Source organism: Acanthochromis polyacanthus, chromosome 7 (genome assembly GCF_021347895.1).
Source record: "Acanthochromis polyacanthus isolate Apoly-LR-REF ecotype Palm Island chromosome 7, KAUST_Apoly_ChrSc, whole genome shotgun sequence".
NCBI classification, from domain to species: domain Eukaryota; kingdom Metazoa; phylum Chordata; class Actinopteri; family Pomacentridae; genus Acanthochromis; species Acanthochromis polyacanthus.
The window spans coordinates 16,017,079-16,044,741 of NC_067119.1; the positions used below are offsets into that span (position 1 = coordinate 16,017,079).

The 27,663-nt window shown below is 41.4% G+C and overlaps 2 protein-coding genes across 2 annotated transcripts in view; both read right to left on the reverse strand.

Annotated features, from left to right (window-relative positions):
- Positions 1-16,213, reverse strand: part of aopep (aminopeptidase O (putative)) — an 81,522-nt gene extending 65,309 nt beyond the window's left edge. Inside the window, 6 exon segments of the mRNA XM_022199979.2 lie at positions 10,006-10,130; positions 11,095-11,308; positions 12,160-12,412; positions 13,393-13,562; positions 13,871-14,703; positions 16,134-16,213. Of these exon segments, the coding sequence (XP_022055671.2) occupies positions 10,006-10,130; positions 11,095-11,308; positions 12,160-12,412; positions 13,393-13,562; positions 13,871-14,667 (1,559 nt within the window). The 5' untranslated portion in view covers positions 14,668-14,703; positions 16,134-16,213.
- Positions 16,214-16,653: 440 nt separating this feature from the next.
- dock8 (dedicator of cytokinesis 8) overlaps positions 16,654-27,663 on the reverse strand; it is a 53,805-nt gene continuing 42,795 nt past the window's right edge. The window contains 10 exon segments of the mRNA XM_022199980.2: positions 16,654-18,437; positions 19,233-19,403; positions 22,355-22,461; positions 23,564-23,707; positions 23,828-24,064; positions 24,763-24,852; positions 25,311-25,445; positions 25,679-25,810; positions 26,545-26,688; positions 27,254-27,446. Of these exon segments, the coding sequence (XP_022055672.2) occupies positions 18,386-18,437; positions 19,233-19,403; positions 22,355-22,461; positions 23,564-23,707; positions 23,828-24,064; positions 24,763-24,852; positions 25,311-25,445; positions 25,679-25,810; positions 26,545-26,688; positions 27,254-27,446 (1,405 nt within the window). The 3' untranslated portion in view covers positions 16,654-18,385.

Below are 27,663 nucleotides of genomic sequence, written 5' to 3' on the forward strand. Positions count from 1 at the left end.
ATGCCCCAGGATGCACGCCAAGATCAGCAGCAGCGTCCCCTACGCCATACAGTGGACCTATCCATCACTCCTGGGAATGGGTCCTGTGGACTCATCCATTCGTTAGCAGAATGGGTGTGTGGTGACAGCCCTGTCTTGCCATAGCCTCTAATCCAGAGTTATGGCCAAGTGTGTCTGTGTTACTGTTAAATGTAGTACTATATGCCAGCTGTTGCCAGCAGGTTCTCATCTGAGGGCAGTTCAAAGCAACACACCCATCACTCATCAACCTCTGATACACAGATATGGCAAGGGGAGAAAAACAGCACAAATGGCAGTGGTTACAGTGGTGAGCAATGCTGCACATACATCTCAGCAATAACTCATAAAAGCAAAATTCAAAACACATTGTAACTGAATTGTTTAAGATCATTCCTGTGGAAAATTACTAGAAAACATATAACCCTTTCCTTTCCTCTCAAGCAGCACAAGAGTTAAAAGGTGACTCATTGGGTTGTGAGAAGATACTCTAGCAGAGCAGGTAAACTTATACTGCAGATAGAGAAGGGAAGTTGAGAGGCCCAAGATAACTAAGAAGGAATGTTCCTGCAATAACAAAACACTTGCTGAACTGTACCCTGCTATCTTCATTAAGGGCACAGAGGAAGGTTTGACCAAGAGAAAGAGACAAGAAAGCACGAGGAGATAGATAGCAGCAGCCACTTCTTGTGGGGTTTGAAGCTGCCCAGCAGGAAGCAAGCAGGCCAACAAGGGGAACTGAAAAGAACTAACGCTCACCCCGAAATCTTAACTACTTGCAATCACTTTAAGAGCGTGCACTAGACACTCCCTCTCCTTCTGTCCAGGTGCAGGCATGCAGAGCTGCCTTTTCAACTCCCCAGACTCTTTTTGTGTGACTATAGACGACAGGGAGATCCACTCAAGGTGGGAAGAAAGAAACACCTCATCCTTGACTATTTGATTAACAGCTGTCTTCTGAGCCAAAAAAAATCCGACCCCCCACATCCTGCCCTCCCTTCACTGAACCCCACAAATGCCTCCTGAAAGAGCAGGTCTGTGTCACACACTTCTAGGGTTACTTACAGATCAAACTGGAGAGGAGAGCAGAAAGGCAAGAAATCCACAGAGACATCAGAAGGAAAAGAGAAGGACAAGCAGTGGGAAGATCGGGAAAGAAGGAACAGAGAAAAAGGGGACAGCACAGCTCAACGAGGAGGCAAGAGGGGCAATCCAGTAAGAGTGTAAAGTAGCGGAGTTGTGGAGACTGATGCAGGTTAAGATTGACATCTAAAGATTTTAATTTGCATTTTTGTGGTCTATTGTTGTTTCTCATTTGCTTAAAATGTAAGACAGTAACAATGCCTTTTCTCAAAGTTAATGTTTTTTCCTTAATGATCAGCATTATCTTTTAAAAGCTTTTCATTTTGCATGATTCATCCCATTATTGCTGCTTTCCCAAAGAATCATCAGTTTCCAGTAATTCTGGTGTTTCATGGAGATCAACTTGCAGACGACTGATAATTCACTGTCTCATTGCAAATGTATGTTAATAGTGCATGGTTGACAATTGAGAGTTATATGAAATCAAATCCAAAAAATGATCTGAGAAGATTATTACGCTGTATTATAGCAACCCAAGCCAAAGTCTCTGTAGAAGGCTGGACATCAGTTTAGTAGCTAATGGTATGATTTGGGAAATGGATGGCAGTAATGTGAAAAATATGTGATTTTTAATGGTTTAAAACATGTAAAACCGCTGGCCAGGTCCTATAAAAGATGAAAAACAGCTCAGGTGGTACACTAAAGAGCTCCAGGGCAGTGGGGGATTATCCTGCAGGGTACCAAATCCCCTCGGTCGTCCAGCTCCCTGCTTCCTCCCAAAAGGGACCAATGGCCAATGTAACTTCCTGCTGGCCCATAAACAAACAATGCAATCAACTGAAGTCAGGCTGAAAATCCTCCAGTGCCACTTAGAGAGGTCAAGAGGCATACACCAGTCATAATTTTTAGCTGTGCCTGTGACAGATATATTGCTGCCTAGTTTGGCTGTCCTGAAAGCAGAACTAGCAGTTTAACTACTTGATGCTATTTCTCCTCATTTCCTCAGGTAGCAACTGCCTGTGAGGCAAGAGCTGGGCAAAACAAATAGAATAAAAAAACGGAACATTGGAGAAAAGTTATACTGATCAGTCACAACAATAAAACCACTAAGAGGCGAAATGAATGACACTGATTATCTTATAATGCAATGTTCTACTGGGAAACCTGGGGTCCTGGTATTTGAGTGGATTTTTTAATGTAACGTGTTCCAACCACTTAAACATTGTTGCAGACCAAGCACACTCCCCCATAGCAACAGCACTGCCAAACACCCGTGGCCTCCTGCGTGAGGACAATGTGTCCTGCCGCACTGCAAAAACTGCTCAGGAACCCTCCACAAGCACAACAAAGAGCCCAAGAACTCCCCACAGACAGATTCAATCGGGCATCAGCTGGTTGCGCCCAAATCATCGGCTGCCAGCATCCCGATGGCACCAAAGGACGCCTCCAGAGGTCCTGTTTCTACAAAGCTGTTTTGGTAGCACCAGGGGGACCTAAACAATGAGTAGTTGGTTTTAATGTTGTGGCTGATCAGTGTATAGAAGCCAAAACAAAAAAAAAATAAGACATGTTTGCAAGAAGCCTGTTCGTGAACTGTGTTTTCGTCATTCAGCCACAATCAAGGAAGGTGCCGATAAAGGTGCAATGAGACATGCTGGGAGACGGATGTTTACATACGCATGTGTGCGTGTGGGTTTATCAGAACCCGCCATCAAGTGATGCAAGGCCGCCCTCCCTTCCACCTTTCGTAAAATAAATCCAAAAGAAACAACAAAGGGCTGCACATTGATCTGACTGAATTAACAGGCAATGACAAATGGTCCGTGTAGCATTCCTCTGACGTCATACTATCACAATAAATACACATCCTTAGATCATTATTTGAACAATGCATGCTTTCTTACAAATACACGCACAGGAATCTGCCTGTCTACAGTGAAGCAGAACAATACCCACATCACCCACATTACAAAAAGGCCCAGTTTAACACTTGGGGGGGGGGGGGGCACCGTTCTCTCCAGAACGTCGGATATGTCTTCATTTGGGCACATTGCAAACACAGTGATCTCAGATTAGTGCAGCGAGTCCAGCCAGCACTTTGGGACACATAGACGTCAGCTTCAAAGAGCAAGAGGAAGTGCCGTGCCCTTCCTGTCACTCCCAGTCAGAACCAAATGACGTGGTCGAGACGCGATGAAGAGATTACACATTCACAAAAAAAGGGGAAAAAAGTATGAGCTAAGGCAGATTTTTTTTTAAAAAAAGATACAAATGGGCATATACACATACCCAGACGTACAGTAATTAGTAATTGCTAATGAGGAAACAGTGGGCGGTCAGACCATGACAACCCAGAGCTGATTCATTCTATTTAGGTCTTCAGTGTACATCACTCCCCTGTCCTTCGGTCACTCAGGACAATGAGGTTTTTATACAGACTGGATGCAGAATTAACTTTAAGGGAATCCCCTACTGTGATCCCTGATAGAAACCCAGACAGCTCGTCATCCCTTGTCTGTACTCCTCTATCAATGTTTAACCATATTGTATTTTTATTCCTCTCCCTTAACAGCTCTTCAGTGTCTATTAAGCTATACTGAAGCAAGGGGAGCGGTAACACATCAGAGCATCTGCATTCTACTCTCTAAGCTGGGTTTACTAAAGGATCAAACCGAGAAGAAGACAGAAGAACAACAGGCTAGTGTACAGACAGACAAAAGGAGAAGATGCTGTTTTGAATAGTATCGCTGTTACAGACTAATATGCATCTGTTGATGACTTCTGAAGCCAAAGTAGAACACAAGGATTAGCACAGCTGCTCACATTGCAGCAAAAAATAAACTAAAACTGGTTCTGCAAAATCCTGTAAACTGCTGACTGGCTTTCATACCCTGAAAAGCTACATTTGCACAAGTCTGCTTTTCTTCGTGTGTCTGTGTGTGAGAATCTGAAAGCCTTGTGGGCGCACAGTGTACGTGGCACAGCCCTTGAATGCAGACATGCCCTTACTTGACTTCTTAATCTTCAGTTTCCTGCCCTCCCTCTCGTATCTCAGTATAAAAACTTCACGCCACCGTGATTCCTTCCCTGCTTTGCCTCTGCCCTCCCCTCTCTGTATCACACTACAACAGCTTTATGCCTCCTTACCACAGCTCCGTGGCTCATACCTCCTTCCACTCCTGCTGTTTCCACTGGGGCACTGCACAAAAACTGCGCTTGGCTTGATCCCAGCGACTGGGGCCCACATACCTCCCAATCTCTAGATTAAATAGCGCCAGTCTCTGAAGTCCTTCCAGGGGCTAATGGCTTTTGTTGCTGGGAATAATCCACACATCCTCTCCCACATCCTGGGGGTCCGCTGGCCCGTTGTGAACCCCGCCTTTACCCTCCTCGTCTCCCTCTCATCTCCATCTTAATCTACGCTTCCATTTTGGTTGACCTCCCAGCCTGCCTATGGCACAGCCCTGCGGTTGAGCGCGGAGGCATCCAAAACTGAACCGCCAGCACTGAGGGGAGGATCTGGTGAGTTGACATTGGGTTGAGAACCATGCCAAGTTTTATAGGGAGTCAGTGCAGGTGCTGTCTGAAGCTTAATGAAGGCCCTAAATCTCTTCTCTGTCATCTGCAGCTAACTGAAGCCTAAGCAGCCAGGGAAGGAGGGATAAGTGCCTGGGAGCTACCCTCATAAGGAAAAGAAAACATCCGTCAGACAGCAACCACAGCAGCACAGCCTCTGTGTCAGCACTTGATGGCCATTCAAAATAAATATAGCAGGGAGACAAATTTCCACAAGATGAGGGAAAGATTTTTCATTGATCAAAGAGCACTACATTTTGGGTGAAGCAGTCAGAAAACATATGCAAAGTTGAGAACGAGGTCCAGACTGTGACCCTCTTGTCGTCGTCTGTCGTTTAAAGTACCTCTGATTGAGACCACTCTTGGCTATAACATCAGAAATTCACGCAGAATACTTACTCAGGTATGAGCTCATATCCTGTCTGGGGCACTTTTCTCAAGGGAGGCCAGCGACAGGGAGGACATACAGAGAGAAAGAGAGACTGTGGTTGTAGACCGCAGAGCCTGGGATGTTTTCTGACCACCTTAATCAGCCTACTTTATCAGCACAATTTAAAAAAAAAAACAGACTTTGACTTTGGTTTTTATTTTAGCTTTAATTTCCAATTTTAACTTAATTCAGGTTCCCGGCTGGTTTCAGTTATATCTACAAGGACACCATATGCCACCTGAAAGAACCGTATTACAGAGAAAGTCTAAAACTTGATTTCCAGAGACACTATCACTACTGTGGAATGCTAGAGGCCAGGCTGAGCAGTGATCGACTGTACACAGAAGTGGAGAGGACAGAGAAGGACGGCAAACACAGGGGGCTTGAAGATTAAGGGATATTATGAAAGCAAAGAGAGAAACAGAAAGTCAGGAGATGAAAAGACAAAAACATAAGAGGCGGTGAAGGAGAAAGAAGAAGTGACAGAAGCAGGACACTTCCGATTTGCAGCACAGAAATATGACAGAATGCAGGGAAGAGAAAGGTGAGAAAAGGAGTATAAATATGGAAAAGGACCAGAAAGAAAAACATCTAAAGGCAGGGACAAGGTGAAGGTGAAGAGGAAACAAATTTAAAAAAAAAAACAGACAAGAATTATGCATAGTGTGTACGACAGCGAATCGGTCATCCTGTGGCTTTGCACCCACACATCTGCCTTTAGACCTCCACTAAAACATATCTATGTATAAATACACACAGGTCTAGTGTGAAGCAGAGAGTCTGCAGACCACCTGAAATCCCCCAGAAAAAAAGACATAACACAGCAGCCTATTGACTGACTCAGTGAGTGGATGAAGCTGTGTCCAGAGAGGAGGTTTGCCACCTCTCTAATCACAAGAGTCAGGGTTTGAGGTTAGGCTTTTGGGGCCTTTAAGGATAGGAAAAATGAATGAATGAAAGAAGAGGGAAGAGCCGTGTTTTATTTGGAGGAAAGGATGGAGAAAATAAACTTAACTGACTTGGCTGAGAATGTCACCTTCATGGTTAACGTGTTAAAATGTTGTTGTTTTTTTTAACAGAGAGCGAGAGAAGTGTGAACAGGGTCAAAAGACGTGGTGGGAGTTTGTTGGAAGAGTGGATGGGGAATGGAATAAAATTTTGGAAAAAGATGAGAAAAGAGTCATTCAGGATGGAAAATGGAATGGAGCTAGAAAGAGGTGGTGAGTTTTGGAAACAGGATGAGGGAAGGGAGGGAATACAAAAAGTAAAAAATAGTCTAGTGCTAATTATAGGACAATGGATGAAGACAGGGATCGGGTATGGAAAAAGGTGTTTAAGTAGAAGAAAGTTCCCACATCCTACAGTTTTTGGGCGTTCATCCTTTTCAGCCTGAATCTAGTACTACAGGAGGATTCTAAAAATGAATTTTATTGACAAAAAAGTGTCAGGATTCGGTTTCAAATTCACAGCTGAAACACATTCTTTTGTAATCCGCACGGACATGATAGCAGGTCAGAAGAGACATCCCACAGGCCATTGTTGAAAGCGGTTATGTTGGAGAAAAAGAAGTAATGACAAGCGATTTAACAAAGTTTAGAGTGAGTCATGGTTGGAGCCTTTAATTCAGAAAGAATTCCTATGTGGAGGATCTCCATAGAAGAGACTGAGACAAAGTGAGGAGGTTTTAAAATGTGAACTGTCATTAATCATGCAACCCAGAAACTATTTATTTGAAAAACCAAAGCAGAAACAGCAGGATACAGTTGGAAAACAAGTGCTCGAGTATTGCTTCAATGTGGCAAATATTTTACGTTTTGTTTCTTAACGACTTTTGACATCATCGTCCTAAAATGTTTCACCCCCTTTAAGACTGCAAAATAGCAAAACAAACAACAAGTAAGCCAAAACAAAAGAACTGCAACTAGAAGTTTTGGACCGCCCGGCGACAAAGATGACCCCTGTGACCTTGAAAATGAGGTCACGGTCACCAAATGCGAACTTGACCTGTGTCTTATTATGGTACACCTGTGTACCAAATATGGTGAGGCTACATCAATATTTTATTGAGTTATTGCGCGGAAACCAAATTGTTACAGACAAACAAACAAACAAGCAAGCAAGCAAGCAAGACCATGCAGCTGAAAACAATACCTTCCGGAAAACGCAGTTTTGCCGGGCAGTAATACTCAATATTTTATAAAGGCGGCAGCTCAAATGAATATTTTTACTGGTAAAAATGTCACCTATAAATAATTGCCACCATTGTAATTTCCTTACACAGGGCATTTCAGCGCCGTTCAACTCAGTGTTTTGTTTTTGCGGCCTGCAGCTTTAATGTTTTGGTTCACTCTCACAGCTCTCATCAGTGTTTTTTTTTTTTTTCCAGATGCGGCAGGCAGCTGTTTTCAGCGAACAAAGCGCTAAGAACCCTCTGTACACAAACTACCAAGCACCAATCAGCAAACAATTAAGTTAATAGCTGGTGAACATACTGGAGCATTTAGCAGTTAAAAGCCAGATCTTCCCCTCAGGAGTCGGGAAAACGCCAAAACAAAGCTAAAGGGACAGTGAATATCAGAGCTGAGTGTATATTCATCAAGTGGCTATAAACACAATTGCAAATCTAAGTCTAAGTCTAATGCTGTTCACCATCTGTTGAACATGTAAAGAGGAAATTGCTTGCAATATCGACTTTCACAGGACACCGTTGTGTTGACTGGTTGTTTCTACAGCTCCCAGTGGTCAACAAATCAATTACTACTTTTATTAAAAAAATATATTTAAATGTTGATTCCAATAACGCTCTGAGCCCTCTGTTATTTTCAATGTAATTTTTACTACCTTTACATTTCTATATCTCGTCCTGGTCATTATAAAAGTTAGTCATACATGCTGTATCTTGTTTATGCTTTTAAGGAACAGTCTAGACAATCCAAGATTTTCCTTCATTTGATATGATAATACTTGCAGATTTCTAAATTAGCCTGTAAATCAAGGAAAAAATGCTTGTACTAAATAAACCATTTTGCACGTATCTCAGCAGAAATTGCTGGCAGTAGCGAAACCTCGGCTGAATAGTGTAAGGGAGAGTGTTTGGAACCATGATGGTGGGATACTGTATGCTTCAAAAACTGGGAAACATACAGTCACGGAAAAAATTATTAAACCACCCTTGTTTTCTTCAATTTCTTGTTCATTTTAATGTCTGGTACAATTAAAGGTACATTTGTTTGGACAAATATAATAACAAGAAAAATACCTCATAAGAGTTTAAGAGTTGATACCGAGCCATTTTCCATGATTTTCTTGATAAAAACCAAAATCACAGAAGTTCCTACATCAACAGCTATGGCATTGTACTGCCTAAAACAGCTTTTATGCATTCCATGTTTTCTTTTCTGTCTGTTTTAGTCACATGATGCACACAGGAGTTAGTATTGATTCATAACCACTGTTTTTGATGAATGCAGCCATGCGTCTTGGCATGTTCTCCACCAGCTTCTGACATTGTTCTTCTGTCACAGCAGCCCATTTCTGTTGTACAAATTCAAACAAATTTGCTTTGTTTTTGGACTTGTGGTTCTCCATTTTGCGTTTGATGATTTTCCACAAGTTTTCAGTTGGATTAAGATCCGACTGAACAGGCCAAGGCATGGTTCCAATGTTCTGGTTCTCCATCCAGGCTTTACTTGATCTTGCTGTGTTGCAAGGGGCATTGTCTTGTTGGAAAATCCAGTCATTCAAGGCAGGAAAGAGTTTTCCAGCTGATGGAAGAAGACTGTTTTCAAGAGTAGCCCTGTGCATGACATGGTTCATTCGCTCTTCACACAGTTGCATTTGCCCTGTTCCACCCAAACTGAAACAACCCCAGATCGTCACTGATCCACCCCTATGTGTTACTGTAGGGGCAAGACAGTCTACTTTTTCGGCTTCTCCAGGCGTTCTCCTAATCAGTAAGTTGACTGGAGTGGGCATCAACTGAAAACTGGATTAATCACTGAAGAGAACCTTAGCCCAATCATCAACAGTCCAGTTCAGACAACGACAAATACGCGCTTCAGTCCATAATGTCATATGCGGTAAGTAAATGGAGGAAGGAAATGAATATCCAGCTCGGTCCTTAACGTCCGACAGGGTGGGGGGCCAGGCGAATATTAGAATCGGTTCCTATAGTAACGCCGGACCGGAGGACACGATTCACTATTCGGATACCACCTTAACGACCGAATATTCGGATATTCGGGTCCAGCCCTAGCTTAAGCATGTCAAATCGGACATAAAGCATTACATAATGAGCTACATTTTTTGTTGTGTTCATTGGATTCTTCAGGTAATATACCTTTAGTAGTACCAGGCATTGAAATGAACAAGAAATTGAAGAATACAAGGGTGATCTTATAATTTTTTCCATGACTGAATGCACTCACTAACAGTAATAAATGCCACGATTTTATTCACTGAAGTGTTAACATACAGCAGCCTACTTTCAGAGGTGGCAAACAAAGTGAAAGTTTGATCCACCACCACCACTGGGTGAACAAATACTTTGAAAATTACTTTGCACAATATTTATCTGTCTTCATAATGTTCTTACTACAATATGTACCAATATGTAACAAGCATAATTGCAAAGCTCCCTTCTGCCCGTTTTGTGACATGACCTACACTTATCATTGTCTAGGTAGAATATCTATGTAATTATTGCCTTGGATAGATATAACCTATCTAGATATTAGCACAGCCATGCAATGACAAGTTCATGTGTAATTCCAATGAGAGTAATAGGAGTTGTGATTGAACCTGACTTAAAGTCAAAATGATTTTTTTCCCTCACTGACACTTCATACTCCATCATCTTCTTGTAAGATTTTGCACAATCTTTTTTGAGGTGTCATTACCTGGCCATGCCGAGACTGGAGAACCCTGCCGGGACGATGAGAACATCCAGTCGGGGAAAGGGATGGACTCCCAGAACAGCATGAGCTGCAGCCAAACACTGAGGCAACAGCTTGAGGACTCCCATCTGCAAAAGCAACAAGTTTTTCAAAACAAAAAGGAGTAGGCACAATTCCAAGTTTAACTTCAATTTAAAGTTAGTGTATTGAAAGCTAATGTACAGGGTGGCCCAGAAGTTTGGAAACAAATGAAAAGTCTATAATCCAAATAATATAATGTTATTTCAATACATCAGTACCACAGATATATTCAGAAGAGTAACAGTTTAGTGTAAAACAAACATATATCGACATGTTCATGTTTGTTTCTTATACAAAGTTGTTAACGTTTCCACCAACTGGTTACACTGGTATCTTCTGGAATGTATCTTCATTCATGCTTATGAAGGTTCCTCAAACTGGCCAGTAAATGTTGCCTCATAGTACTTTTGGATGTTTAAAAAAATTAAAACTGTCAGATACTTTACCATCAAGAGTTCTGAAATCTGACACTGATGGCCTGCATTTTGAAGTGAAGCTCCAGCATACCTGTACCTTATGGTTCTATTCATTTTCTTCTGAGTTATTGCACTCGGCAAATATTATGCTTTTAAGTTATTTTATTATGCTATAACTAAAATGGGTAAAATAAGAGTGAATTCATGCACCCCCAACTCAAATAGACACTGCAGTTAAACTTTGTTTCCAAACTTTTGGGTCACCCTGTACTTCCGCTTCCACATACTTGTCTCTATCTAAGATGCTGTCTGTGCTACAGGTGAATTTATTGCTCTTGAACTGACTTAACTGGCAAAAGCCTTCAACTTAATACTTTTCAATGTCACTGCAGTTAGAAATTCACATTAGGAGTCTCAGGAATGCTTTGAGTAGCTCTCATGGGAATACAGTCTCATACTTTTAACATTCTGCCAAGACAAGGTACCTAAAAACCTCTGGCATAGTGACACAAGCACTAACTGATGCTAACTGTCTCCTCTAATCATATTAAATCTAATTAGCTCAAGTCGCAGTGGCTCTTAGTCAAAACTCCACCTGGGCCTTCTGCAGGAGGCAGACGGGGCTAAATACACGGTGAGGAATCACCCGCTGGGACCAAGCCGACCACTCAGTAAATCGGCAAGGGTAGTCAGCATGGGAACAAGAGATGCCGTCATCCACCATGCCTGAATAATCAGTTACAGAGAGGCCCGCATCCTCCAGGGAAGAGAAACAGAATGCAGAGTCTGAGCGGGTGGTCTGGTCTCTGCTGTAGTAGATTAAAACAGGGAAGAAAAGTTTAATCCAAAGTTAATCACAAATATTTAATCCATTTTCTTATTGAAAGAATATACAGATCCTGAGCTGGTGAACCGCATACGGAACAACGTGAACTGTATTTCTTTGCTAAGCATGGAAATAAAAGCAGTGGAAATATGGAATACATACATCACAAAGGCAAACCACAGAGATCCCTAAAATATCTAAGCGCCGACATGTAATCTCATTCACTCTAATCCAATATCCAGCACTAACTCCGTCCTCAGCATCAGAACCGTTCCAAAAGTTTGGAGCGACGGCCAAGTTTCCTTCCAGCCATTCGCTGCAAATAAAGGCCTTCCTTGTAGTTGGAGATTCGTGGGGCCTGCAGCAGGCTATGACTGGGCTGATGCTGGAGGAAAACCATGAGGGGAGGAGGAGGATTACTGGAAACCACTGGCAGCGCTGCCAACCTGCTGGCCAGTGGAGAAGGAGACCCCGGCCCAACCATGCCCTGCCCACTATAAACCAGCCCTCTCTAATGCCCCAAACTGCACCCTGTATCATGTACCTCTATAAAACTTATGTTAGTGTTACTTTTTCTCTCCAAAGATAATTCCGACTGCACACATTACCTGAATGCACTATAGGTACGGTGCAAAGTTTAATGTATTTGCCATAAAACGCTGAATGAGTGCTGCACTCTATCCATCACCTTGACTTTACCTGGGCCATTTTTGGTATGGTGAAAGGAAAGTTTCACCATGGAATGTTGAAGGGCCAGACTTGGGTTAATAACAGTCTGGAGAAGAGGAGGAGGACTTTCAAAAAGAAAAAAACACAGGAAAAATAATAAAATACCTGCCAGTCTGGAGAGGAGAGCCCTTTACTACTTCACTAGAGGAGCTTCCAAGTCCAGACGCAACCCCAGCCTCGGCCCATTCCTCGCACCCAGCCCCGGGTTTGGCCGTCTTGCCACAGTCCGTCCTGTCCCTCACCCCACTTTCCAGCGCTGGGGGAATTTCTGCCGTGACTCGGTGCCAGAGACCCACTGCCAAAGTGAAGGTGGAGGCAGGCATGGCCATTGTGACGTAGTAATTCCAGATGAAGAAACCTGCAGAGTAAATGAAGGGCAAGAGAGAAAGGATGAAAATGTCAAAGGCAGAGGGAATAGAGAGGAGTTGACATGGCTGACGGAGAGCATGGAGTAAGGAGTAAAGGAAAAATCTGGACTCAATTTGGTTTCACTAGACTATTCAGTCTGATGTGGTAATTTTTGACATTTTATTTGTTTTTTGCTCACGCCAGTCAGTGGAGAGTGATGTATCTTTCAACATTTCAGATGAAACAGAAGCTATGGAAGTTGCTGGTAAAAGCATTTAAATCTTTCATATCAATTAAAGATATGTCAGTTCCCGAGTTGTTAATTCTATAAGTCACCTTACGTCAGCTTTTACAGCTGCATTAATCTCATCCACACTGGCATCTATTGGTACAAATCTTTTTTTTTGGCTCCGACAATAATTCTTAACGCAACCTTGATTTGGTTGAAACAGATACGAACACCATAACTGATGTACTGAAATAATCTAAGATGTGGACAAAGTTTTCAGCGGTCCTGAGCCAGGCAAAAAGCTTGTTATATATTTGTGAAAGCGGTTAACCAAGACAAAATCATTGTTTGGGTGCAAGTAGGTCTCAATCTTTTTCCGGTGACTTGCACATTTCTTCTATATATCTCCCTTTTTCCATTCAACATAAGAAACCAATCTCTTAAAAACAGGAAATACCTGGCCATCTATGTAAACAAGCCTAAACCAATTCATACATTTTTTTCAGAGAAATAAATGGCACCTTTAACACTAGACACTACGGGCTTATTTACTCATAAAGTACTGAGATCCAATATCCATCTCTACTTATATATTTTTTAATATTGAACACATTTTTTGTTCACAACATGCCACATATTTTAATCAAGATTATGCTGATAGCGCGTCAGGTGCTGCACAAAAGTTCTTTTTTGGGCTTTAGCAATAAAAATGGTTTATTCTATTGCCCCGAAAGGTTTTCCAAAGCTTTGCAGCAGCTTACGTGTGTCCCCGTCCTCAGTAGGTACAGCCTGCTCCTCCCCACTCATCAAAACCACACACTCGCTGGGGGCCCGTACTGTTGCCTGCCATGTTGACATGGCAACAGGCGGCTCCTGGCAGGGGAAGAGGGCTCGGTTGTTGATGGGAGAACCGGCAGTGTAAACACACACCCTGGAAGGGTAAACAATGGTAAACTATAAACAACCCTCATTTCAATGCTTAAAAGGATCCACAAACCACGCACACACACATATACAAGTGAAGCATCCCCACTCAGAGCAGAATAAAATAGCCTGAGGTTTGTTTTTGTGAATTAATGAATCAGTATTATTCTATTCTAATATGGGAAGCTCAGAATATTATTCTGTAATTTGAGCAGCAGGAATCAGAGCAGATGTGCTGCCAGCTTTAAAATACTTAAGAAGAAGTCTAATGATACAACTAAAACACTTTTTTTATGGGCTGATCCTCAGACAAACCTGTTGTCCTGGTCTTTGGTCCACCTCACAGAGCTTCCTGTTGGTCTCGTCTCGTAGCAAATCCGAAGAGCACGAGGGAAGTCCTGAGGAGACGTGACCCCCTCCTTCCTCACCTGCAGACTCCATTTATCTCTATGAAAATGCAGTGAGCTGCCATCCTGAGCACCAGGGGCACGGCTACACAGCGAGAACAACTGGTGCTTCTGCCTCCATTGGCTAGAGGGCATGGAGAGGAGGGTCTGAATTAAAGCTGCTTGTGGGTTTAGTGAAGAGACCTCTGACCTTTCACGTGGTTGAAGGCTCAACATAGCTGGCACAGAGGTGATGTCCAACTCTTCGACCTTTGACACATCGAGGTCACAGCAGTCAAGCACCAGGGTGAAATCACTTTCATCAGTGGTTAGCCACAATTGTGAAGACTGAATATTGTCCGTGTCTGCCACAACCTGAAATTCAGCTTTGTGTCTTTCTTTTACACCAAGCACCTTCTCCAGTCCTTTAGCACCATCCTCCATTGCATCCACCTGCTGAAATCCAGATGCAAAGCTCTCCTGGCTTCCCCCAGCCTCCATAGTCCCAGCACCGTCACTAGCTCCATGTCCAATGTCGTCCCCAGCATCAGCCTGAGTCCTCACCCCAGAGCAAGGCTCCAGGAACAGAACAATACTACTACTGATGCTCCTACTATCAAAATGAACCGTCATGTCCAGCACATAATGTCTAACAAGTATGTGGCTAGTATTGGCTCGGAGAGGAAGGTCATCCGTGTCAGGGTTTAGGTCTCCATCTGGCTCCATGTCACACCAGGGATATCAAAGTTGAACAGAGGATGGCTAAATAGGAGGTAAGAGCAAAAATAAAGCTTTAGTTATTTATGTTTTTCTAAGTTACAAGCTTTTAATTTACCATACTGTAACCGACATAGTGTATATGTTTTAAACAAAACTGTAGTTGACAGTCTCTAGCTTCCTCTAGGCTGAGGTACTTTCATCCGTCAATGAATTATTGATTATTATTATTATAGGGGGACCCTGCAGCTCTACTGATTGATTGGGCGACCCATAAAACAGGGGCTATAGTCCCTGACACAGTAGCCATGGGTTTTGAGTTCGAGCCACAGCCATTTGCTGCATGTCTTTCCTCCACTCGTCTCCCTCTCTCTCCACTGTGCACTATATTACATGGCCAAAAAAAATGTTTTGGCAATGCACAGTGATTAAGCTGTAGGGTTCTGTATGCTCAGCTCAAGTATCAAACCCTATCTGTTCACACATAGTTTCTACACAGAAAAAACAATCTTACGGTCACATTTTGATCACTGTTAATGAAGCTGTATTAGCAAACCACGTCAGCCCACAGCCAGGAACAGCTAACTATCTGAAGGAGCCTATATTAAAAGCTCTCCTGGTGTACATGAGAGTTTTTGCAGTCACAAACCTTCTATTTAGCCTGCTTGGGACACGAAGCAGGTTTGGCAAGACAGAGTTGCAATTACCATTTACAGCAGGAAATGGTCAGAGGTTATTCGGTGCAGGAGTGCTTTCATAAAATTATGAGCACACAAAAGAGGATAATATCTGCAGCAACGGGGAAAAGTAGAGAAAACCTAATATCTCCCATTACTGCTGACTAAAGCTGACCTACAGTATATAACCACTCTGTTCCTACAGTCAGTATATTAAACATACATCATATGTGCAGGAATGAGAAAAAGCTGGTTCAGTTTCCAAACATGTTCCTCTGGATTTAGTTATGACAAAATACATATTTAATAGTTAAAGTAAAACTGTAACAGGTCTGGGTGAATACACTGTCTTTGCAGGTAAAACAGATAACAGCTTGTCTCATTTGCATATGAAAGTGAAAATTTCATCTAACTTCACTGTTCACATCATTAGGAGTTAACCTTCCATCTTTTGTGTTTTAATTACAGGCTACAAAGTCGAAGTATAAACTTACAGTGAGGTTAGAACCGTCAGATTAGCATCATTACTGAAGTGGGAAGTAGTGACAGCCCGTTAGCACGCTGTGACTCAAAAGCAGCCCAATAACATGATTCCAAGTTTGAGTTTTGGACTTGACAGCGGTGTTGAGCTAACCGACTGTGAGTGGAAGGACTTCGGGTTAACTTTAAACATCAAGTTCTTCGTCTTTAAAGACTCAGCGGGTAAAACCACAGCAGCAGTGTGGCTAGAAACCCCCAGCTTCAATGCAGAGAACCGTGTTTTTTTATCAATACGGTACAAAACAACTGCAAACGTACCGCTGAGCACCACAAGTACTCGCTGGTCTTGAATGAATTCTACACCAACGCTGTATCCGTCCTGTGGAAGTCGCGGGATGATGACGTCATCTTTAACGCGACGGCAAAAGTTTGTAGTTCTTCACCCGACTTTCACGCCTCTAAACTCGGTTTGTAGTTTCCTGTTTCAGTTTTCATAAAGCATTTACAGAGGGAAAAAGACACTGAAAAAACACACAATAATATTGATAAAAAATAATAGTAATAAAAATAATAATTTTGGGATTTTTTGATTTTCCACATCCAGAGCAGTCTGTGCAATATCTGAATTTCCCCATGTCGAAGAATGTGTTCAATGTCAACAGTGCTTTTTCATATTTTTGGTAAAACTATTGATATTTTTTGTAAAACAACAATAATAATTACAATAATATAAGGAATAATAACATAAGATTAACACACAGACAGTGAAATGAAATAAAATCTACAACAGTCCATTTATTTTCAATCTAATCAAAAATAGTAAGTAAACACAATGTGACAGTGTTCATATATTAAAGTTTATTCAGATTCTTCAACAACGTTGTATGCATGACAAGTAAAAATTTCACATTTAATAAAACACAACAGGTATGAACATAAGAATAACTAATAAACAAGAATGCAGTCTCAAGTAGTTGAATGCCAACGATATATATCTTATAACACCGGCTTCATGTTTCAAAAATAGGTCTACATTGTAATTACTACTCACAAAATACACTATTCGGTCCATTCTGCTTAGCCAGTTTAAAAACATTCAACAGCTAATAAATAAGTAATGTACCTAGAAACAAAGTGGAAAATTTTCAAATGAGTACTAATAAGGTATTTAAAATGTATACCTATTTTCGAGAAGCACATTTAGCTTACCGAAATCCAGCATGACCTGTGGCACAACACCAATAAGATCAGTCAATTTAAGGGTGTCTAATAAAAATCAGGTGGCCATCATTTAATTATTCAAAGCAGTAATACACTTCTTTTCTGGAAAATATTTTGACATGTGGGGTAAACAAAATTCATTTTGCAAAGCCTAGCTGTGTGGAGTGCCTTTTCAAAATACTGCAGTTCTTGTTAAGTTTCTCAGTTCTTAAGTAAATAAGGAAGGAATTATATTTGGCACTGTGTGTCTATTTACAAACAACAACTGAAACTACTGGAACATACACTGAGATTGTGACAGTACACTCGGTCACTGAGTCCCACCTGCTGAATAAGATTTCCAATTCGTATCATTATTGCTGTTATTTATCTAAAAATACATTTCCATACAATAAAATGCAAAACAGTTTTTCATACTTTTGTAAACATATTTTTTCCATTATCTAATGTATTACTTCTATTATATACAAAATGTGGATTTTATATGTATTCTGTGTGAATTTTAAGTTGCTGGGGTTTTTTTCCAGGTAACTCTGAATAAGTTAAACTCTCTGTTAGCTAAATAGCCAGGTGGTGTACATCCAATAGTAATAGGACAAGAAAGGCTTTAAGAGTTAACACAGGAAATTGTACCTATTTTCCAGTGCACAAATCCATCTACACTTTTGCTGCTCTAACTGGCACATGTCATGCATAGATGCCCAGAGTGGAATTACAGAGGCCCTTTAGCACATAACAGAATCATTTGTCATCATTCAGTACAAAGTGACTTCAGTATGGCACCAAAAGCTTCTACTCCAAACATTATCTAAATGAACACACATCCATTCAGACATTTACATACAAATACACAGAGAACACAAGCATTATTGCCTGACATACAAGCCCTGGGCCAGTTAGGACCTAAGAGAGCTACTTTAACCAACCCAGAGGAAATGTTTGCAGCATTATTAGGACTTGAAGTTATCTATGAACAAAAGGAAATCGACAGAGCCACGGCATCTGAAGATTTTACAGTGAAATGCTAGACAAGCTACACTTTGCCTGTGGTTCCCACTCCCCTATTTTTATGTGCTCACTCTCCTTTTGGCTCCTGTTGCAAACAACTATGACATCATAAAAGTGGACATGCAGCAGATACTGATACACACTGCTGGACCGCTGAGAAACTGAGTCCTCTCTCGTGGACCCAACATGGTGCTCCGGTGTAGAGAAGAGCAAGGGTATCATGGGCAGTTCCTCTTCTTGTTTCTGTCCTCTTTCATCTTATCTTTGCTCTTCCTCTCTCAGTTACATGACAGCCTCCCTTTCCTATCGGTCACATTCTCTCTCAGACAAGCTCTGGCATCTCAGGAGTTTTCCTCCTGAGCTCTGCGGAAGCTTAGACGTTTGAAGGAATCCCTGCGAGAGATGGAGGACAGAGGGTAAGGGAAGGAGAAAAGACAGAAACAAAACAGAAGGAATGGTGATGGAGTAGGTGTAGATGTAAAGTAAATGTTTCCATGTGTTAGGGTCAAACCTAGGATTTTAGAAAAATTAATTATTCTCTCAACTGGTACTGCCAGATTTACAAACCAACCCCAACCACCCATTTTTACCAGAAAACATACAATTAGCTACTGTGCTGCTTCACTAAAGCCCAGGTTTCAGACATGGTCATGCATGAGATAATAGAACTGTTACTGCATCTTGTATTATGTTTTTAATTACATTTAGGATAATAAATTGGTAGGCCATTATATTAGCTATATTATCAGCTTATTACACACATGCCTATGTATATGTGTATATTAATGTGTTTTTGTGATACAAATATCACTGAGAGGCTGAGTAATTAATAGAAAAATCTAAATTTGGAGGATAAGTATCCCCCTTTGACATACATGCAAATATACTGCTCTATCATAACAGACATAGGTCAACCATGAAAATGCTTAATGACAACTCGTCCTCGCTAACACGTGCACTCAAGCATATGCAGTCTAAGTAATGTGTTTTCTGTGGCAGTGGTTCAGCTGTCAGAGGTGGCACAGACAATCGGAACGGATCTCGAATCAATTCAATTTGTTCTGACTTTCCTTTCAGCCCAACGATCATACAGAGTGGTGAAAAAATCAATGTGGTGTGTGTGTTTTTTTCACCTCAGTTTCTCTTGTCAAAACAGTATTGGCTGTTTGCCTTGGTGGGTCTGTTTACCTGTTCTCTAGCCGAGGCCTGATGATGGGTTTATAGAGCTCAGGGATCTTTCTCTCCAGCATAGGCCTCAGGTTCTCTCTCAGGCGGTTGTAGTTCTTCTTCAGCTCCTGCTGGTACTCTTTCTGGTCTGATGTGATCAAGTGCTTGTTCTTCTCAACAGCTTCACCGCACCTACAGGACGGGGAACAGAGATGGGTGGCATCAGTGAAATAATGTAATTTCATTGCATGAGATGAGTGGGGGAAAAAAAGAGCTTTGTCCTTTTTGGATACAATAACCTCAATCTTAAGAACACTTTCAACAATGACTTTGTGCAAACCAATCTCACCATAATCCCTTCTCTATTCTGAAGCCTTCAGACACACACTGCACTATTCCATGCTAACAATGTCCTGAAACTACTTGACATAAAATTGAGTCTTTTGCATTTCAGAACTCTAAATGACTGTAGGGAACTCCTATATGCTTATTAGATTTTGTCAAGTGCCTCTGCTAGAATGTGAGCCAGACTATAAATGACCCACAAAGCTATTTCAAAACACAGTTAAAGTAGCAGCAGAGGTAAAACTTCAAATCGCAAAAGACTAACAAATAAAAATCTTACACTCCCTTAGTTGCCGGAAAAAGGACAATGCCTTGTTATAAAGGAAAGCATCAAAAGATCTGAGCTGAACTAACAACCGAGGGCAAGCATGGTTTCTCCCCACAGTGCTCTATCAGGATATGTAGAATGGCCAATGCACAGAGCAGGCTGGAGGAAATCAGAGAAGAAGGTGATTGCAAACACATGTCTGAGTTTGTCTCTTGGCTTTTAATGAAGGTAATACGGAAACTGCAATGTCGTGTAACAGTATACTGTAAATACTCAGGGAAATGAGCGTTAATGACAGTTCACAAGAGTAAAGGAATTTCAAAGTCATAAAAGCCTCTAGTGATATGTGACTCCCTATCAGGCCGCATGGTTTGAAATTTTTAACATATATTTTAATATTAATCCTCTGATGAGCATTTGCAATATTTAGGTATCTTCATTTTTTAATGAACTGACAAAATAAGTGTTCTCTCTTTTGTAAAAAGTTCTTGACTCTTTCTGTATTCATCACTCGTTCGTTTTCTGAGCTGACTGGATGCTTATAAACCAAATACGAACAAAGCAGAGGTGGAACTAGACAGCAGCAAAACAAAGCTTGTGACAGACTGAGAGACCTGTCAGTCATTGTTATACTTCTATACATTGATACCAAGGGCATCAGTTTGTTTTAAAAAGTGGGGGGGATGGAGACCACAGCCATTGTCAGATGGAAATGTACACCCTGGGTGGTGTGCTGGGTAATCGGGAACACCGGGGATATCCCCGGTGGGCCGCTTTATTGTTGGGCCGCTCCAGTCATAAAATAATAATAATAATGATAATACTAATAATAATAATAAGAATAAGAACAATGCTTCAAATCATGGGTGTCAAACTCGTGGGCCAACTGCGGCCCGTGGGACGATATTTTGTGGCCCTCTACTTGAGATCAAAGTTTAGCATTGGTGCGGCACGCCTGCTTTTCTCATATGCTTCCGTGTCGTTGGTAAGACAGCACTTTGAGAAAATGTCGAAGAACGGCGGCAAAATGCCACAAACTGGGTTCGAACTCACAACCACTGCACCAAAGGTGGAAGCTCAACCTGTTGAGCTATCGGTACATACAGCTAGAGGGGTCTGTGGGCCGCTATAGTACTAATTCTCCCGGGCCGAAATTTTGCCCCTGCACGCCTCTGGTCGGAGCTTCCACTTGGCACGGGCGCAAATTTAGCATCTGCACGTTTTTTTTTAACCTCACGAAGGTGTGCTGCGTGTCTGTGCAACTCTCGGCCGAGTGCAGATGGTGCGTTCAGGAGCGTCGGAATTTTCTATACTGCTGAAAATAACTGGGGTTACAACGGCTTACATGTGAAGAATTTGAATGTGTTGGAGACAAAATGACCCTTGACAAAAAGTGGGGGGGGGACATCCCCACCGTCCCCCCCTAAACTGACGCCTATGATTGATACTAAAATTGCTAATCATAGTTTTGTCCGATATAATTCTTATAAGCAAAACACAGCTTATTACAGAAATGTAAGATTTCATTTGCCGGGTGACTGTGTTGAACATACACTTCTGTATATGATTCACTGGGGAAAAATAATGGCCACCTTAGAAAACAGTGTTTTCCTGAGTTTTTTTTTTTTTAGAATGCCACTGTTGAGAAAATTGGCATACCAAGGTTCCTATGCCAGCTTGCCTGGATTTAGGATAGAAAATAAACCTTTCTGAAATTACAGTAAATATTTGCCAACCTGCTTGTAGCAATCAAGGCAGCTGGAATGTGACATGAAGGTTAGAAAATGAAAACCAGCTTTTGGAGGCAAACGACACAAGCCCACGAGATGAAAGCGCACACAAACACACAGATACACACATACACACCAATATATAAACACCCACAAATACGACACAGGGACTGCACAAAATCAGCATATCCTCAGACACACTGCCATGGGTAGGATGGTTTAAATTATGTTCTGAATATTCAAAATACAATAGAACTCTTGGGAACAATAAACAGAAGAAAAACAGCTTAGTAATGCTATGAGGAAAAATTGTCTTCTGCGATCACATGGGAAACGAGAAAGTATCTGCTGCCAAAGTGGGTTATATTAATCCACATTACTCCTACTTGTTTGGTTCCTTTTACTGTTATTTGGCTTGTAATTTAGATGTGATTATCATTTCCATCTCTGCATCTTGACTGACACTCTGCTTAAACAGCAGGATTGCAGTCTCCAGCACTCACATTTCTTTGTAGTGCACGTTTATCTTCCTACACTGAAACCAGTAATGGTGTATACGTAGTGCATCCTGGAGAGGACTTTCACTCCATCTAAGTCGACTCTCATAAAGATATGGAATTTTTTGCTCAGAAAACCTCTTTGAGGTGTTGTTTTATATTTCCACCTACTGAGCTGCTTTTGGTTTCTCGTTCCCCATCAAAGTTTTTTATTATTATTATTCTCGTGGTGTTTTATTCTTATTTCGCATGACTTTGCTGCGGTGTATGTCACAAGGTGGTGAGTGTTTCATCGTATCTTACCTCATTATGAACTCTTTGAAACACAGCCGCAGCTTGTTGTGGTGACGGAAGAGCTTTGGGTCCGCTGGGATCTCATTCAGGAAGACCTGGGCCACCTCCAATGGGCCCTACAACGGGGGGCGGAGAGAGAAGGAAAGGACAAAAACAAAGACACAGAGTTTGAGAGACGAAGAAAGAGAAAGCAAAAAACAGAGCGGAGGAAGGAAGGGGAGGAAGTGTTTCAGAGCATGTGAACAAAGGGGGATGAGAGTGCCCCTCATTCAGACAGGGGAAATGACTTGCTAACTGAATGCCTAATGCAGCTACGGGCCAAGATGTTGAACTAGAACATGAGGAAGAGATCAGATTAGAGAAGGAGCCATGACTAGCCTCATGCATAGCTAATGTCACCGCTAACCCTGCATACACCCACCATTTGGCTCCCATTTGCCCAGTATGAGATCTTGTTATCCTAACTTATATTCATCATAAAACCACAGCACGCTCGCATAGTGCCTGCAGTTAAACAGCTCTGATTAGCATCATAAACGCATCGGGCCTGGGCCCCAGTCCTAGGTCGGAGCTGCGGACCCACACACAGAAAACCAGCTTCCCGTAGTGATTACAGTCAAGAGTTATATGTTTACGGAGCTGCTGAGCATTAGCGTTATGTATACAACCATCAGGTCGGAGCGAGGGACCTGTCAGATTAGAAGCTGGAAGATAAAGCATAAGGGGTGGGAGCGGAGACGCTATAGCTAGCTTCATCATTACTCCAACATTCACCATGCTGGCAGGACCTGGAAGCTATCAGATCAAAGAGACCTCCGGTTCAGCACGCAGAGCAGCAGAGACATGAAAGGAAGCGGGGCCATGAATTGACGTTTTAACTAAATCAGGAGAAAAGCAAAGGAAGGATTAGGGTTATGGATGGGGCGAAGGCTTTGATGTGTGATCACTGTCATGTTTCCCACCTGCACTCTGTGAATACAATGAAAGCTGTAAATGTGATCACATAAATAGATTTAAATCATTCTGTTATTTCCCCCTGCACATCACGGCCCAGTCAGGTGACAAAAGGGCTGTATGTCTGATATAAAGCCTATCATTTGGTTAAACATGAAGTCAGTGATCATTTCAAGTATAACAGGAACCGATAGGCGGTAGCACAAATTAGCATCAGTGCCTTCATTCACTACAAAAAGCCCAGAAAACTGTAATGCTCCTTACCTGGTTGACAGTGGCTCCCACAGAGCCTTGCAGCAGCATCTGTAACATCTTAGCATCAGGCTGTTCTCTATGTGTAGCGACTGCCAGCTCCCTGGTCTTCTTCTGCATGTCCTCTATGGCCACTTCGATAGGAGTCAGGTCAAACTGGACACAAAGGACAAGTAATATTCTCCAGATTCACTGCTGTAAAACTGTAGACATCACGGTGATGGATGAAGTGTTAAAAGTCGCTGGATGTTCCATAACACATGCTCTGGCTCTCACCTCCTCTTTCTGGATGACATTGATGCGAGTCTTGACGTAGGGGAAGGCATGCATGGTGGTGAGGATAGTCTTCCTCTTGTACTGCTCATACAGTTCACCCCGAGGCCGTCCACTCTTAGTGAAGGGTGTGGTGTACATGAAGCGTCGCAGGTTGAAGTTCTTCTCAAAGTTTGTCAACCGGTCTTTCATTTCGTAGTCATCAAAATAGGGCTCCACATACGTGATCTGGATATATGCCTGAAGACAAATGGGGTTTTATCTTGTTTATTTATAGAACCAGGCCCTCCCAAGGTGAAAACAAATCTGTGTTATCTGTTTTAGTTTATTATGTGGTTCTTTAATTTATTTTATTTATTTAACAGTTACTAGAATGTAAAGTGTTTCTTTCCTTTACAGCCTTCGTCTCAACCGGCAGGTAAGATGCTGAAGGAAGACATATCAGTGCTGTGACTCCTCAGATTGTGATGGACTGAACTTTGTTTTAATTTTTTCATTTCACCAAAAAATGGTTGTTTTTTTTAAAATGTATTTACATTTGTTTGTTTCTGCATGTTTCTAAATATGAATGTTTTACACCTGCTTCAGGAAATTGCACCGTCTCTTGACAGTATATCAGATGATTTTCCTTTTAATTACCAACACAGACCTTTGTGCATTTTGTACGTGCTGTAAGCTTCTACTTCATCTACGCATATTCTTACATAAATAACTTTTTATAACACCCACAGTTCATACTTTTAATTCATAATTACTACTTATTAGACTCAGATTTAGTAAAAAAAAAAAAAAAAAAAACTTAATAGACAGTTGCTATTTACTAAGATTAACCATAATTTATTATTTCCCAACCAAAACATGTTTGTCACATATCTTTAGTATTTAAAAATGGAAAGATTAAATGCAGTAATCAGTTCTGTGACATTACATTTACCTACCTTATTGGGGTTGAGTTGTTTTCTGTCCACGGGTGTAGAGTCCTTGATCATTATCAATGTGTCATCTCCAAAACACTGACTGTAGAAGTTCTAGGAAAGGGGAAAATTGTGTAGTTTTTATACAGTATTTTTCCCAATATACAGTCTACTGAGATTAGTAATCAAATATCACACAGATCTCATTGCTATTTGAGCTGATTCATTTAAGAATAAAATGGAAAAAGGATACTTAAAAGCACCAAGTAACTTGAATTTCTTTTAGGAGCTGATTTGATTCAAGAGTGAAGCTAAAATTGCATCACTCATGACATTATTACTGCTTTTAGGCATGTAAATGACCGCCAGTCTTTCCAAGCTCTCTAAAACTCTCTAAAAACAGATGTATAATGGTGAGTCCCGCATGCTGTCATTCTATTCACTCATAGTCTCTCAGTCATTATCATATTCCACAAGTCCAGCCAGGAACCATCTTCGCTTTTTCACTCCACCTCAGTCTCACATGAATTCACAGCATGCATATTCATGCACACACTGTCACACACGTGTACCTCCAGTCTGTGTGATATCTCAGGCAGATGTGTGATCCCAGGTTCTTTGTAAATGAATTCTCGTTCATCCAGGTCGCCAAACTTGGTCCCATAAAATCCCACCCGGAAATAGGTTCCAAACATCCTCTTATGGCCCTGAAGGGAAGCAAATACATGTTATACTCCACTCCAATCAGTACGACAGCAGCAACACAGTTTTTCTCCTTACGTTCGTCACCTTTTATGGGGTCATTATCGTAAAGAAGACTCTTAAATGTGAAATCTGAATAATCATGGTTATCCAAACTCAGCTGAAGTAGCAGATTCTACATACTTCAGAAACGCAATAAGGAAATTCAGCAATCAAATGATTTTGAAATAGTCATTACCTTCTGAATGATGTTGTCAAAGGCTCTCTGGAGTTTGTCATGAGTGGATGCCAGTTTTCTGAAATCTCGATGCGCCTCTAGGATTGGTACAATGATCTTGTAGACTTCATTCACTGCCTCATAGAGACCACCCTGATAAAACAGACAGCCACCACTGCTGGTTAGCATGAAAACACAAAGTATATATAGAGACCACATTTACGTTCAATACAATACATATAAATGTTCTATTCCGAGCCAATAATTAGTTTAATCCTAGTCAAGTCACTTCAACTTTGTTTATATAGCACATTTAAAAACAAGCACAGTGCTTTACAAGGTGAGAATAGAAATAAAACATAATCCTTCCCACTATAATGGTGGACATTAGTCTTAAACATTAAGTTAATAGCATTAAAACCACTTTAGAAAGTTTGGGGTCACCCAGGCAATTTCATGCTTTCCATGAAAACACACTTTTATTCATGTGCTAACATAATTGCACAAGGGTTTTCTAATCACCAATTAGCCTTTCAACACCATTAGCTAACACAATGTAGCATTAGAACACAGGAGTGACGGTTGCTGGAAATGTTCCTCTGTACCCCTATGTAGATATTTCATCAAAAATCTGCCATTTCCAGCTGGAACAATCATTTACCACATTAACAATGCCCAGACTGTATTTCTGATTAATTTAATGCTGTCTTTGTTTAAAAAAAAGCTTTTTTTTCAAGAATAAGGACATTTCTAAGGGACCCCAAACTTTTGAACGACATTGTATATACTTCAGACTTGATCAGCAGAAGTATGGGTTTGGGACACAGCTACAGTTTTTTTGTAAAACTAAATATAAATGTAACAAATATCAGTGTTCATTGTCTCACATTGCTGAAGAGTTCAGCAGCCTGCTCAAGCAATCCCACCAGACCGTTCTCAGTGAAGTAGCGTCCTGAGCACACCCCATCCTCGTCCGGGGACAGGATGTCGTCTGACACCGCAGACTCCTCCAGCACATTGGGGGAGATGTTCTGAGGAGAAAATCAGTCAGCTAATCAATCACTTAACCTTCCTAATCAGATAATCAATCACATGGCTTATTAAGGAGATGTCCTACACTGGGAAATGGAGCTAATTTGATGACCAATCAATCAATGACCTGCAGAATGCTGCAGGTTAGAGTGTCCTGTACCAGAGCATCGCACAGATCAATGACACCATCAACTTTGCACAATTCACATGTTCACAATTGCTTTTTTTCTCCCCTTTACCTTCAAAAGGTATCGTGTTAAGTAGAGATACCAGGGGACTGCACTTACGTATATGTTGACGGTATGAGTGTACAGCTCCCCCCTCTGGACACATACAACCAAATATGGAAGTGATCCACAGGGAGATGAGTGATGTGATGTGGTGTGGTGTGCATGGGAAGGTTTGTCACCATTCAACAAACAACCAACAGCCATAACAAACAAATGACAAATGCTTATTTTGGGTTCTGTAATTGCTGTTTTTTATTGGTTTCAGTCCTAAAACATATGTTTATTGTTAGTACCTTGTCATTTCTGTATGTATGTCTGTATTTGAGTTGCCTACCTGGAAGGTGACGCTGCCAACAGGCAGGTACTTGTGATCCTCCAGCATGCTGAGGTACTCTGCCACCAAGGCGGCAGCGTGGACCAGACACATAGCCGACTCAGTGTAACACTTTCTGTTGTTGTGCTTCTCTGCCATGTTTTGCAGCCAGGTCAGACGGAGGTCAGGAGACGTCTGGTAGCCCTTTGCTATCCTACAGAGGGGAAGAGAACGAGGGTAGTTTTCTTCTTTCCTTCCTATTTCCACTATTTAATCCAGTAAACATCTAATTAAGATTGCAATCTCCTTCATGAGAATGACTTTGCTAAGAAAACTGTCACACAATGTACAAGCATTTTGGAAAGAAGCGCAGTGGTTGTTAAAGATGCCGGTTCATTGTATGTAAGATTATGTGTAGACATTATCTTTTA